Genomic DNA, 12,603 nt, shown 5'->3' with positions numbered 1-12,603 from the left:
CCCCCAATGTCTAACTCAAATGCTGAATATGTTGCTTCTTTAAAGAGGTTAAAACATACATTCCCTTCTGATTTTTCTCACATATACCCTGAAAGAAGATGTATTTCTTTGCTGCTTCCTAAACATGATAAAATTAAAACCATGAGCTTGTCGCCAATGTTCGATCGTATACAAACATCAAGAGCTGTATTTTACAGAAAAGTTTGTAATTTGGCTAAGATATAATGTGCATTTATGAATTAGTTGTTCACTTATATTAAAACTCATTATGTCCTTGTAAAGCAGCACCCCTAGTGTCCCCTTGTGAGAATGTGTATGACCAGACTTAGAGCCTGGTCCCCTTTAAGTCCCCTAGTGGGAGAATGGCTATGGGTGGGACCCTGCTAGGCAGGAGGTTCTTGGAAGGCGTGCCCAGTACAGTGGAGGATAGGTTACTGAGCCAGCGGGAGAGGATGGGCCCCATGGATCAGGAGCTCCAGGTCCTGTCTGAGAGTAGAAGCTCCAGACACTGCTCTGGGAGAGGGTAGGTAGACTTCTGGGAGGTGCCTAAGGATCTGTGAAGGTGGGCAGACTTCTGGGAAGTGCCTAAGAGTCACTGTGGAGAACAGGCAGACTTCTGGGAAATGCCTTATTAGTTGAGACTAGAGAGTAGTTTTTGTGTTTGCAACTGTGTTTGCCAATCCTGACTGTTGAGTGTGGCACTGTAAATAAACGCACTGGAGTTGCAGTAGAGTCTGAGTGTGATTTCTCTGGCTGTGTCCAAGTCCTTGATCACTTAAGTGCTACAGCCATTTAAAAACATTTAGATCCACTAAAGTACAAAAATATGAGTATAGGAAGGGTGATTTTCAATGACTGCGTACTGAATCTTAATGTGCTGTTCTCTACTTATATATCAACCACACAGTTCTTTGCATTTGTCTTGATGTAATATGAGGAAATCAGAGTATACTTATCACAAACTCTGTCCCACCTGTACAGTTCTTTTTTACTTACAGACTTTCCATCATTTTTCAAAGAGAAAAGTATGCACATACTTTAGCTTAGAAAATTCTCAGAAACTACATGTAGACTCTAGAGTTGCCAACTCACCCCAGGTTTACCAAACTGGCTGACCCAGGATTGGTCTTGCATCATTGCATGCATAGGGGCGGATTTTCAGAGCCCTGCTCGCGTAAATCCGCCCAAAACCAGGCGGATTTACGCGAGCAGGGCCCTGCGCGCCGGGAAGCCTATTTTACATAGGCCTCCCGGCGCGCGCAGAGCCCCGGGACTCGCGTACGTCCCGGGGTTCTCGGAGGGGGGCGTGTCGGGGGCGGGGCCGGAGCGCGCGGCGTTGCGGGGGCGTGTCGGCAGCGTTTTGGGGGCGGGTACGGGGCGTGGCTACGGCCCGGGGGCGTGGCCGCGCCCTCCGTACCCGCCCCCAGGTCGCGGCCCGGCGCGCAGCAGGCCCGCTGGCGCGCGGGGATTTACGTCTCCCTCCGGGAGGCGTAAATCCCCCGACAAAGGTAAGGGGGGGGTGTAGACAGGGCCGGGGGGGTGGGTTAGGTAGGGGAAGGGAGGGTAAGGTGAGGGGAGGGCAAAGGAAAGTTCCCTCCGAGGCCGCTCCGATTTCGGAGCGGCCTTGGAGGGAACGGGGGGAGGCAGCGCGGCTCGGCGCGCGCAGGCTATACAAAATCGATAGCCTTGCGCGCGCCGATCCAGGATTTTAGTGGATACGCGCGGCTCCGCGCGTATCTACTAAAATCCAGCGTACTTTTGCTTGAGTCTGATGCGCAAGCAAAAGTAGGCTGTTCGCGCGCCTCTTAAAATCTACCCCATAGAGTTGTAGTTTAGATTGTGTAAGAGAAATTAAAGGGACATCAGAACTACAACTCCATATATGCAATGAGGAAAAAACCAGGACTGGATTAAACTATTTAGTCGACCCTAACAGACTGCCCTGCACAATTTATTTATTTATTTATTTATTTACAATTCTTATATACCGCACAATGGGCAGGGGACTATCCGTCTAGGCGGTTTACATATTAGTACATACACAAGTAATATTACACATTAACAAACAGATCATAAAATCATATACAAACACATTAAAATTCATAAAATAGTCAAATAATTACCAAGGTCATGTAATGTAATAAACTTAATATATATTGTATGCATGAGTGAAGAGATGAGTTTTTAACAGTTTCTTAAATTCTATGCGGCTAGCTGTCAGACAGATATGTTCAGGCAAAGCCTCATCTGCTCTTGGCAAGGCATAACTTTTGAGTGTAGATTTACATACATGCTTTTTAAAAATGAAAGTATGCATGTAAATCTGAATTCTGCTCCAGGAGTACCTCCTTTTTTTGCATGTGAAATCAAGTTGCATGCTTATTTTTTATATGCAAAGATTGACATATTTTCTAAAGAGTCATTTACAAATATAAAATCGTTTTATGCGCATAGCTTTGGAAATTCAGTCTTTTAAGTACAATTAAGTTAGAATGACAACTGTGAAAACTAAAGAGATAAACCCAAGTCAAGAAACCTGATCTGCATATTTGCATGAATTCATGTGTATCTTTCAACCCTATGTAACCCACAGTTACTAATAGAGATAGTTTGGCCCTGCTTCTCCATGTGGGGTTGCTAATGGCTTGTTCTTTCGTTTTGACCATGCTCTGACTTCTTGCAGACATTCTTGAGAAAGCTCGTAGACTGGGAGGCAAGGTTTTCCAACATGTAGTCCAAGTAGATCCAGCTCCCTGTAGAGCATATGTAAGCTCCAGGGAGTTTATGCCATTAAATTCACCTGGATCTCTCCCCACGTGGAGGTTTCTACAGTGAGTACTATAGTTTTCCACTAGTTCTGTGATGACAAATTCATTAGTGAGAGTACAGCAGATTGCCTGCGTTGAATGATGAAGTGCATCAGAATTAAATTTACCACCTCACGGTGTGCTTCCAGTTCAGGATTGGATTAATTTCTGATCAGCTACCTCTTGCTGGTGAGTACTGTGTGTCGTGTTAAGTGTGTGAGGTAAATAAACAAGATGGTTGGACTAGACTAGAGTGTTCTGAGTTTTTATTTGAAGCACACAAGAACATCAGTTGCAATGACCTAGCCCCTTAGAGATCCTGAAGGCTCTATGGCTGTTAAGGCGATGCAGGTTGCATCTACTTTACACTGTACTATAGGTGTGCCCAGTAAATGCAATAAATAAAAGCTGTCCTTTACCAACTAGCTTGTACTAGGAGACCTGTCGTGTATGTGGGACAATTGTACATTGGTTCATGTCTGCAGCTATATTTTATTAATCAGGTGACAAAGAAAAAGGTAGCAGTAAATTTTCAAAGGGGACAATTTAGCCATCTAACTCTGTAATTAGGTAGTTTGATAGCATTAATATTCTACCCCCATATTAACTCCACACACTCCCTTCAAGACTTACTGATAAGTCATTGACAAACCAGTCACCCAAAAAGGAGGAGGATGCTTGTTGTCTCTTGCTAGGAAGCAGTAATGGGGAGGCCAATATTCAGCATCACATAGCAGGATAAGTTCTGACTTATCTGGCTAAGTAGTGTGTTTCAAATATTTGGCTGTGGTCAGCAGCTGCCACTTAACCGGATAAATACTTATCTGGATAAGTAGTGGGAGGGGAATGGGAGTAACTGGGAGGAGTTAAGGTAGCTGGATAACTTATCTAGCTAGTACTAGTCGTCCCGTAAACCTGTCCTAAAGATAGCCGGGTAAGTTTATCCTTCTAACTTGCCAATAGAGATATGATTCGGCCAATCCAAAAAAAACCCAAAAACAACCGACCCCAACCCTTCAGATGTAATTAATTACAATCCCCCACCCTCTTGACCCCCAAAAACTTGTCTAAAGACCCTGGTGGTCCAGCGGGGGTCCCGGGAGCGAGCTCCCACTCTTGGGCCATCAGCTGCCAGTAAACAAAATGGCATTGGTGACCCTTTGCCCTTACCATGTGACAGGGGCTATCGGTGCCATTGGCTGGCCTCTGTCACCTTAAAAAATGGCGCAGGCCATCCATTGCTCCAACCATGTGATAGGGGCCGGCCAATGGCACCAATAGCCCCTGTCACATTGTAAGGGCAAAGGGCCATCTGTGCCATTTTGATTAGTGGCAGCTGATGGCCTGAGAGGGGGAGATCACTCCCGGGATCCCCACTGGACCACCAGGGACTTTAGGCAAGTTTTTGGGGAGGTCAGGAGGGTGGGGGATTGTAATTAATTAATTCTGAAGGGTTGGGGTGGGTTTGGGTATTTTTTTTGTGTGTGTGCCATTTCTCCCCCCCCCCCCCCCCCCCGAAAACGTAAGAAAACCACACAGAATTTCGTGGGTTTTCCTATCGTTTCGGGGAACCCCTTGAACTGTGATAAAATAGGAAATATCGTCTATATTTCCTATTTCATCGCAAACAAATGCACATCTCTACTTGCCAAGCCACACAGTGGCTGAATGTGGACTTCATATTTTCTATATACCCAAGTTTTTCAGATTTTCTTTGAAATTCCTAATATTTTATAGAATAGTATAAGCCTTTCCAGGAGATCTGAAGAAAATCCATCTATTTATCTGATCTTTATTTTATTTCTTCCTTGAACTGTTTCTCTGGAGTTCGCAGAGAAACAAGTTGGAGGATTCAAACAACAAAACACTAGTAACACCTTTATAGGTTTATTTATTTTTATACCGCTATTTCAGTAAAACCATCATAACGGTGTACAATAAATTAAAGTAAGAAAATACAATGCATCATTGAATCATATAAAATAACAATAACTAAAACATAACACTAAAATGTATTAATTACTTAAGATAAAGTTAAGATAAGATAAAATACAAAAGTAGTTTAGCTTTTACTTTCTTCATTAAAAAAATTACCCTTCTCTGCAGTTTCCATACCACCTGTCTCTCTGCCAACAGCTCCCTGTGCAGACTCACAAGCAGATGTCTCTGACTCTCATTCTGATTGTTTCTCCTCACCAGTCAGATTGTGACTGCAAGCACTGTTGCTCATATTCCACAGTCCTCATGTATGAACTCCAAGTAAGCTAATCCTGTAAGCATAGCCCCCAGTTTCCTGTACATCACAGCTAGATTTTACAGCAAGAGGTAGAAAATTATGCAGCAATTATGTGGTGTATCTGCATACGTTTGCATATTAAATCATGAAAATTTTGTCATTCACATTTGACATTTGATATTTTACTTTATAAAAATAAAAGTGTTTTCTAACATTTTGTTCTTTCTTGGGGGAATAGGGATTTTAGTGATCTGTGCTGAGAAGGGGGGGAGATAGAGAACATGGCAGGGTTTAGAATCTGCGAGAGAAAGGATAGAGGATCTTAGAGGAGGAGATGAAGATTTCATGGAAGAGCGACCTAGGGATGGGGTAAGAAAGGATTGGAGGGGGAGAGGGAGGAATGAGGAGAGAGGGAATTGGGGAGAAATGGGAGGATCATCAGAAGCGGGAGGAGAAAGGAGGGGGAGGAGGGGATGAAAATGAAAGTGGATCAGGAAAGGGAGAGGAGAAATCAGGGGATCAGAGGAGGAGACCTGGAATCAGGATGGGAAGGAAAATCCAGGAACAGGAGGAAGGTGGCATCCACTTTCTCACACCCCTCGTCTTGATGCAGATTCCTTCTCTCGCTCACTCATACACACCCCACACCCCCTCCAATCTCTTCCCTCACACACTCATTCCCCATGCCCCCTCTGATCCCCTCTCTCAGGAAATATACTTCTACCTGCAGACGCAGTGATTGCAGGAAAGCAAGTTAAAACAAACCAAGAAACATGTTAGATAAATTGGGGGTGGGGGAGGATGCTGGAAAAACTGGACTAGTCCAGCAAAAACAAATTCTAAACTGAAGAAAAAGACAAAGCGTGGCATACACACATTTCACGTTACTCGAAATTCTAATAATGTATAGATACATGAATGCTTGCTCATGTTTTTTTTCTTGCCATCGACAGACCCAAAATTGGTGCCACCCTGTTTGTACACCTCAACTTCCTTCCTCCTCTCCACCTTTCTCCCTACCCAGTCATCTCATCTCTAGTGGAGGGGCAGATTTGTGTGGGCAGACCTGGACGTGGCTGCTGTCTGGGCCACATCAGCAGTATTCTGTCTCTGAGCCTGGAGACCATGATCCAAATACACTGTGATGGTCTCTCCTCCTTCTCCCCATGCGGTCTTCCCATTTCGAAAGGGAACCTACACCAAACCAGAGAAACAGGTGCCACCGCAGAGACGGTAAGCTCATGCTTGGGCACATTTCCTGTGGCTCTGAGATGGGACGCTGCTGCTCTTTCCTGACAGCAGGCAGATGCAGGCCTACACACACAACGCTGCAGCTTTACAAGGCAAGTGAGCTGAGCAGGTAGGGGAGTGGAGGAGACAAAAGCGAGAACATGTGGTGGTGGTGCTTGGGTGATAGGGAGAGAAAGTGGAGAAGATCAAATAGATCTTGCTGCCACACTGTATGGGTCATGCCAGGCAGTCACTGGTCCTGCCTGCATGGCGATACCAGGGGAATGCACTGTACCTATGCAACATAAGAAAACACCTGAATGTATGGTGTAATGTAAAAATGTCAACAAAATGATTTCATGAAAATTGTAGGGCGCCATTGGGAGTTTGGCCTTAGTAGCCAGGTTGGGGCAGTGTAGAGTAGCAGAATGTACCAACTGTGGCCCAGCACCTCGACTAAGGCTGCTGTGCTGCTTTGTTCCTGCCTGCATAAAAGCAAGTGACTCCTGGTGTCTGTGTGGACTTTTGAGTTTGTCTTTTGAGAGAGAAGAAGTGTTTCCTTTCAGTCCACTTAATTTTTCACAGTAAAGGGCCGAAGCTTCGGCTGAGAAAGTGGCTCACAACTCACATCCAGCAATTGGTGAAGTGTCTCTACTGATTTTTTGGTAAAGTATTCTGTGAAAGTTTTGATTTAAGAGGAAGTTTTTAATCTATTCTTTCTGCCCACCAAGACAGGAGTGAGAGACAGATATTAGGGAGGTTTCACATTCTAGCCAAGAATAAAGAAGGGACCTATGGGTTGGATCAAGGGATTCCAGAACCACAGACTATTTACAGATATTTACTGATAGAGACTAGTACCAAGTGCCAAATTACATGTTTGAACCGCTTCACCAGTAAAATTGTGTTGGAACACCAGCTTTACGTGTAGCTTGGTTTATTGGTACTCATTAAAGGATATTACAAGTAACCATGTTATCCCTTTCCTACACCTCACGGAGAATCCTGTAGATCCGGAGCCATATAGACTGAGTACTATATTTAGAAAGCTTAGCCTTAGTGTTGAGTGTGGAGTTACAAAAAGAAATATAGATCACAAAGGAGATTTCCTGATGTACTATTCCTTTTGTACTATATCTAGCTATCTATCTAGAGTACAAGAGGAAGTCTGCTATGTAATCTGTATTTCTTTGCTGAAATTTTTACTTATATTTATCTATGTACATATATTGAAAGAAAGACATTAGACAACTGATTAATTATAACTGGGAGATGTAATTAGAGGATAGGTAAATGTGAGAGTAATTGGCTTATCTACAGAAATAATTAGTGAATACCAAATGAAACTATACACTGAAAAGAAATAGTAGTATATTATGATCAGGTTCACCTGTTCAAACAATGTGCAGTGCCGTTCAGTGAACATTAGGACAGTCATGACTGCTCTGCTATTTGTACTTTCCGTTTTAGTACAGTGTACAAGGCAAGAAACAGTTAAAAGAGATGAATGGTGTTTGTAATTCATCTCCTGAAATGAACCTGCCATTTTCTGAACTCTGAATATCACTGACTTTTACAGCTTGTATTCTTTCTGGTTTCTGACTTTGGTCCAGGCAGTGGAGCACGTTACCTGATGCAGCAGCAGCAAGCAAGCTCCTTACCGAAAATCAGAGACTTGTGTTGGCTTAAAAACATCTTGCGCGTGTGCAGTTACCCCGTCAACTAGGCAGCATGACCTGCACACCGAGTGTGGGGCGCATGCACCTAAACACACGCCCCCCTCTCCCCAGCAGGAACATAAGGAGTTGTGAAAATCAATTGGGAGCAGTGCGCCTGCAACGCGATTCCGCGTGCACTTTTATGCACTTTCACAAGAGGCCTTCCAGGGAGCAGAGTTGGGGGCAAGGAAAGGATTTATGTGCACACTTTCAAGTTTTGAAAGCATGCATATATATATGTCTAATGCAAACAATGTCGATGGTGACCAGTGACTGGTGACAGGTAGCGCAGATTTTCAAAGTGGACTTACACACATAAGTCCGCCTTGGAAATTACCCTGATAAAAAGCAGCTTTGCATGTATCCTCTGGGTCAGTGCTGAGAGGGTGGAGGAAGACACTTTCTGCATTATGGAGTGGAAGTATGGAGAATGTTAGGGAAAGTGGTGGAAGGTGTTTGATGTCTTCAGTCTCTTTTGAACACAGTGTCTTCTCCGTGCCTGGCAGTTTCCTCCTGTTCCTTTGGGCTTCCAGCTCAGGTTTGGGATCTGCCACTTGCAACTATCCAGGGATTTTTCACCCTGTTTTTTACATCCCTTCTCAACTTACTGGAGTCCAGTCATTGCAGAGACAGTTTCAGTCAGAGGCCATGCACTAGGGCTCCTTCTGGACCTCTGCAATCTTGGCTCTTAAATCTGACCACTAGATATCATCATAATGTGATAAATCTCTCCCTTCTCCTCTCCCACCTCAGTGAGTGCTGCCTCTGCAGCATCCTCAGCCCCAGCTAAACTGGAAAGTGGAAGACCTGAACCAGGAAATGAACCCAAGTGCATAGTAGTGCAGAACATTTCCACTGCCTTATTATTATCTAAGAGATATTACTGGGTTAGTGGAAGAATGAGAAAAAATCCAATTCCAAAGAGAAACAGGAAAGAAAGCAATGTGGATAAAAGAACAGACTCTTTTCTAACTTGGGTAACTTAGGCCATGCTGTTCTTAGTAATCTTTTATTAAACACAGTCTGGCTGCTGCTACTCCTTCACTGAGGCATTCCCGCTAACATGATCGCCAACAAATATACTGTTACAGTATGCATGAAGAGATAGCATACTATGGAGGCCTGGTATTCAGCGCCACCTAGCCAGTTAAGTTCAGACATAGTTGGCTAAATGACGCCTTTTGAATATCCGGGTGTGATCAGTGGCTGCCACTCAGTGGTTAAGTGAGAGTGGGGACAGGGACAATCAAGCACAGAGCCACTTGTCCGGCTAACTTAGCTGGATAAATGGCTATATTCAGCATTATCCGACTCAATTAGCTAGATACATGTAGGACTGCTAATTGTTTGGATAAATGTATCCAGTTAACTATAAGACAGCAGAGGATATTCAGCGGCACGGCCTCGTCACTGAATATCCCAGCCAAGTTAGCTGAGTACGCATATCCAGCTAACTTGGGCCACTGGATGGTTGCTGAATATTGACCCCAAGACATCCAAGTTCTTATCCAAAATCCAAATAAATTTGCAAAATCCAGATACTTGAAGCCCAATGTACTATTAAATATATATTTAATATTATTTCATTCTCCTATATTGCTTCGATTTCTGTACTCCCTCTTCACGGAAAGAGATCTGCTAACTTTGCTGTTTTTCTCCTAACCTTGCATATGGGTAAACTGGCTTTGTTCGAGTAGTGTTAAAACAAACCATGAAATATTGATTAATCTTTTTATAAATTCCTTTTACTCCTGAGTATAGCAGACTTCAGCAGAAACTGTCAGCACAGTATTCGCCAATAAACTTCTGTTACTGAAAGGATTCTGATCCTTATGCTACACGGATTATTGCATCTCTCAGAAGTTAACCCTAACAGCCCAAAGACAGTGGGATTTAAGTATTCACTTGGAAAATGTAAATACAGCAACCAGCCCAGCAGGTTGGAGGTTTGTAGGCGTAGCGCTGCTGCTTTAAAATAGTTGTCATATGATTGGGTTTGAAATGGCAACATTCGGAATACCTGCAAGGTTCCATGACTCCTGTGTATGGAGCAAGAGCAGAACTTTCTTCAAAATAATTGTTAGTGGTAGATGGAGCAGGAAAATATTGAAGAACTAATGGGGGAGGTGAGAGAGTTACAGCAAGAGCAGTAATTCATTTCTGAGAGAGCTTTTGTCTGTTTTGTTGCTGCAACTGTTATGCAGCAAAGGTAGAGCATGAGATGGAATAGAGCACTGATGCAATTAGCATATACTTGTGTAAGTAGCCTGTACTTGCGCAATCGCTATTTTATAAAAGCTGAAAGTACGCACATATTTTGCATTTCACGTGCCCATACATGTGCATAAAATGGGCAGGACCAGTACTTAAGTGCGTAAGTTGCTATTTTAAAAGACACTTATGCACGTACATTTGGCAACTTCCTTGCATAATTTTGCACCTGCTAATTTTCTGGTGTAATTGATATTGGGCTTATTTATTGCATATTATTGGCAGGATAGGAGGTCTGGTGAACTGGGGGGAGTTAATTGCTGAAGAATCAGGAGGGTCTTGATGATCTGGAGAAGTTTTGGGTAAACTGATTAATTTCAAGTATGCATGCATGTTTTAAAATATGACAACTTATGTGTGTAAATTGAGTTTTATACAAGTAGGATCTACTTTATTTTCACATACAAAATATATTTGTGTATATTTTTAAAAACAGGCAGGAAAAGTATGCGCCTTCAATGCATTGAAATACATAAGCATGCATACAGCAGGTATGTATGTTGTGGGATATAGGTGCGCATATTTTATAATACGTATGGGTTATAATATATACTAGCATAGATCTCCGCGCAGCCATGTACTTGCATATACACCGCCACGTGGAGTTGTTTGAAAGTTATCCTCAAATAGTTTATGTGGTGTTATTCAAAGTTTATTATACAATGCCAGCCCCTTGAACTTTCTGGAAATGCCTTATTGTGGCATGGATACGCATGGCAATTCACCAGTTTGTATATATTTGTAACCTTTGTCAATGAGAAAGCAACGTTTTACTTTTTATTCTCGCTCATGTTGAATGTTTTGAACAGCAAATATGATGCAATATATGAAAAATGAAATAAAATGTCCTTATACGAGTGAACAAACGATGGAAAGGATGAGATGGTCTATGCACTAAGCCACGTTATAACGCGCATGGTATCACAAGTCTTAATGCTTATGCTTCCTTGGGATTTACCACCTGATGCACAAAACTAAGACCAAGGTGACATTAAAATGGCCATGTTAAACTGAATACAGCCAATATAGCACTGCTGCATTCTGCCTTATCCCTTGGAGTCTGCATTAACTGGCCCTGACAAATATGACCAACCAGTCTGCAAGGTACCTGTCACAGTTAAAAGAGGAGGAATCCTGCCAGTACAGGGACTCAACAATATAAGGAAAACCTTAGGGCCTGATCTACTAAGACTGTTTTCCCATAGGGAGGGTCATTTTATAACATCATGGACAACTGATGTGGCAACTAAGCACATAAGTTTGCTTTGAAAGTTATGTGAAAGTATACACAGAAACTCATCCACACAAAATTACACCTGCTCTTTGCTATCCATTAGTTCGGCATGTGAATTTACATGCATACTTTTTAAAATAAAAAATATGCACCTAAATCCCAACTCCACCCCCTGGAATGCCTTTTTTGTGTGTATAAAATACTATGCTTGAAATCAGGTTTTGCACACACTTTTAAGTGCCCAGGGAATTTTATAACAAGCCATTTATGTGCATAGACCCATGTTTTATGCATATCAGTGGCTTTGAAATTTCACTCTTTCTTGGTCCGTAGAGTAAAACCTTAGTAAATAATGCCTTTAGTGAGTTCTAATGCTTTCCTTTGTGCCATCTTGTATGCTACTATTTCCTGGGCCTTTCTCTTGCATGAATTCCTTTTTAAAGGAATTCCAATATTTGCTATATAGTATGCCTTTTGAATGCCATGGCTTCAGTCCTATACTGATAACTCGTTGAATTCTCCCATACAGAATGTAGACCATTTTTATATATTTTTGACAGATTACCATGTGGTTGAATATTTCATCTTAGTTAAGACATGTCTTGTCTTTTTTCTTTGATAAAATGCCAATAATTTATCAATCCTTTGTTATATGTGGTCTGTTTTTTGTTTTTTTTTTGTCTTTTTGTTTTTACAGATTCCAATCAGGTTCCTATCTCAGCACTGGCTGGTTTACCTTTATTCTGGCTATGGATGCCTGCTATGGCATTCACGTCTATGGGATGATAAATGATACCTACTGCAAGTAAGATCACAGGAAATAATTTTCATGCATCTACAATTCTGATGTCCTGTCAAAATTTCACAAGCCATTTTAATGCCATAAATCCAAGAAACAGATTGAGCAGCCTTTCCCCAGTGTTCTCCATTAATGTGTCACTGAATTGTAAGTGTATTTGGTTAAAAACAAAGTGGAATCAATTTAAGGGCATTTTTAAAAGTTTAAGAGTACATATTAGAAGGGCTTTTTTTTTTTTTTTTTTTTTTTTTAGCAAACATCTAAAGAAATGTTATAGACTTACTGCTGTTTTGGAAAGAACTATTGTG

General features: G+C 42.2%; 1 protein-coding gene across 2 annotated transcripts in view; it reads left to right on the top strand.

Moving 5' to 3' along the window:
* Positions 1 to 12,603, top strand: part of ST6GALNAC3 (ST6 N-acetylgalactosaminide alpha-2,6-sialyltransferase 3) — a 351,514-nt gene that overhangs the window by 323,868 nt on the left and 15,043 nt on the right. Inside the window, exon 4 of one of the 2 annotated variants that reach the window (XM_029618307.1) lies at positions 12,194 to 12,301. The exons of the other annotated variant lie outside the window; for it this stretch is intronic. Within the exon in view, the coding sequence (XP_029474167.1) occupies positions 12,194 to 12,301 (108 nt within the window). The remainder of the gene's footprint in view (positions 1 to 12,193; positions 12,302 to 12,603) is intronic. 2 annotated transcript variants of the gene reach the window in all.

The sequence above is a fragment of the Rhinatrema bivittatum genome, chromosome 10, assembly GCF_901001135.1.
Source record: "Rhinatrema bivittatum chromosome 10, aRhiBiv1.1, whole genome shotgun sequence".
Taxonomy (NCBI): domain Eukaryota; kingdom Metazoa; phylum Chordata; class Amphibia; order Gymnophiona; family Rhinatrematidae; genus Rhinatrema; species Rhinatrema bivittatum.
The sequence above is the reverse complement of the archived record's forward strand: the minus strand, read 5'-3'. Positions and strand labels throughout refer to the sequence as shown.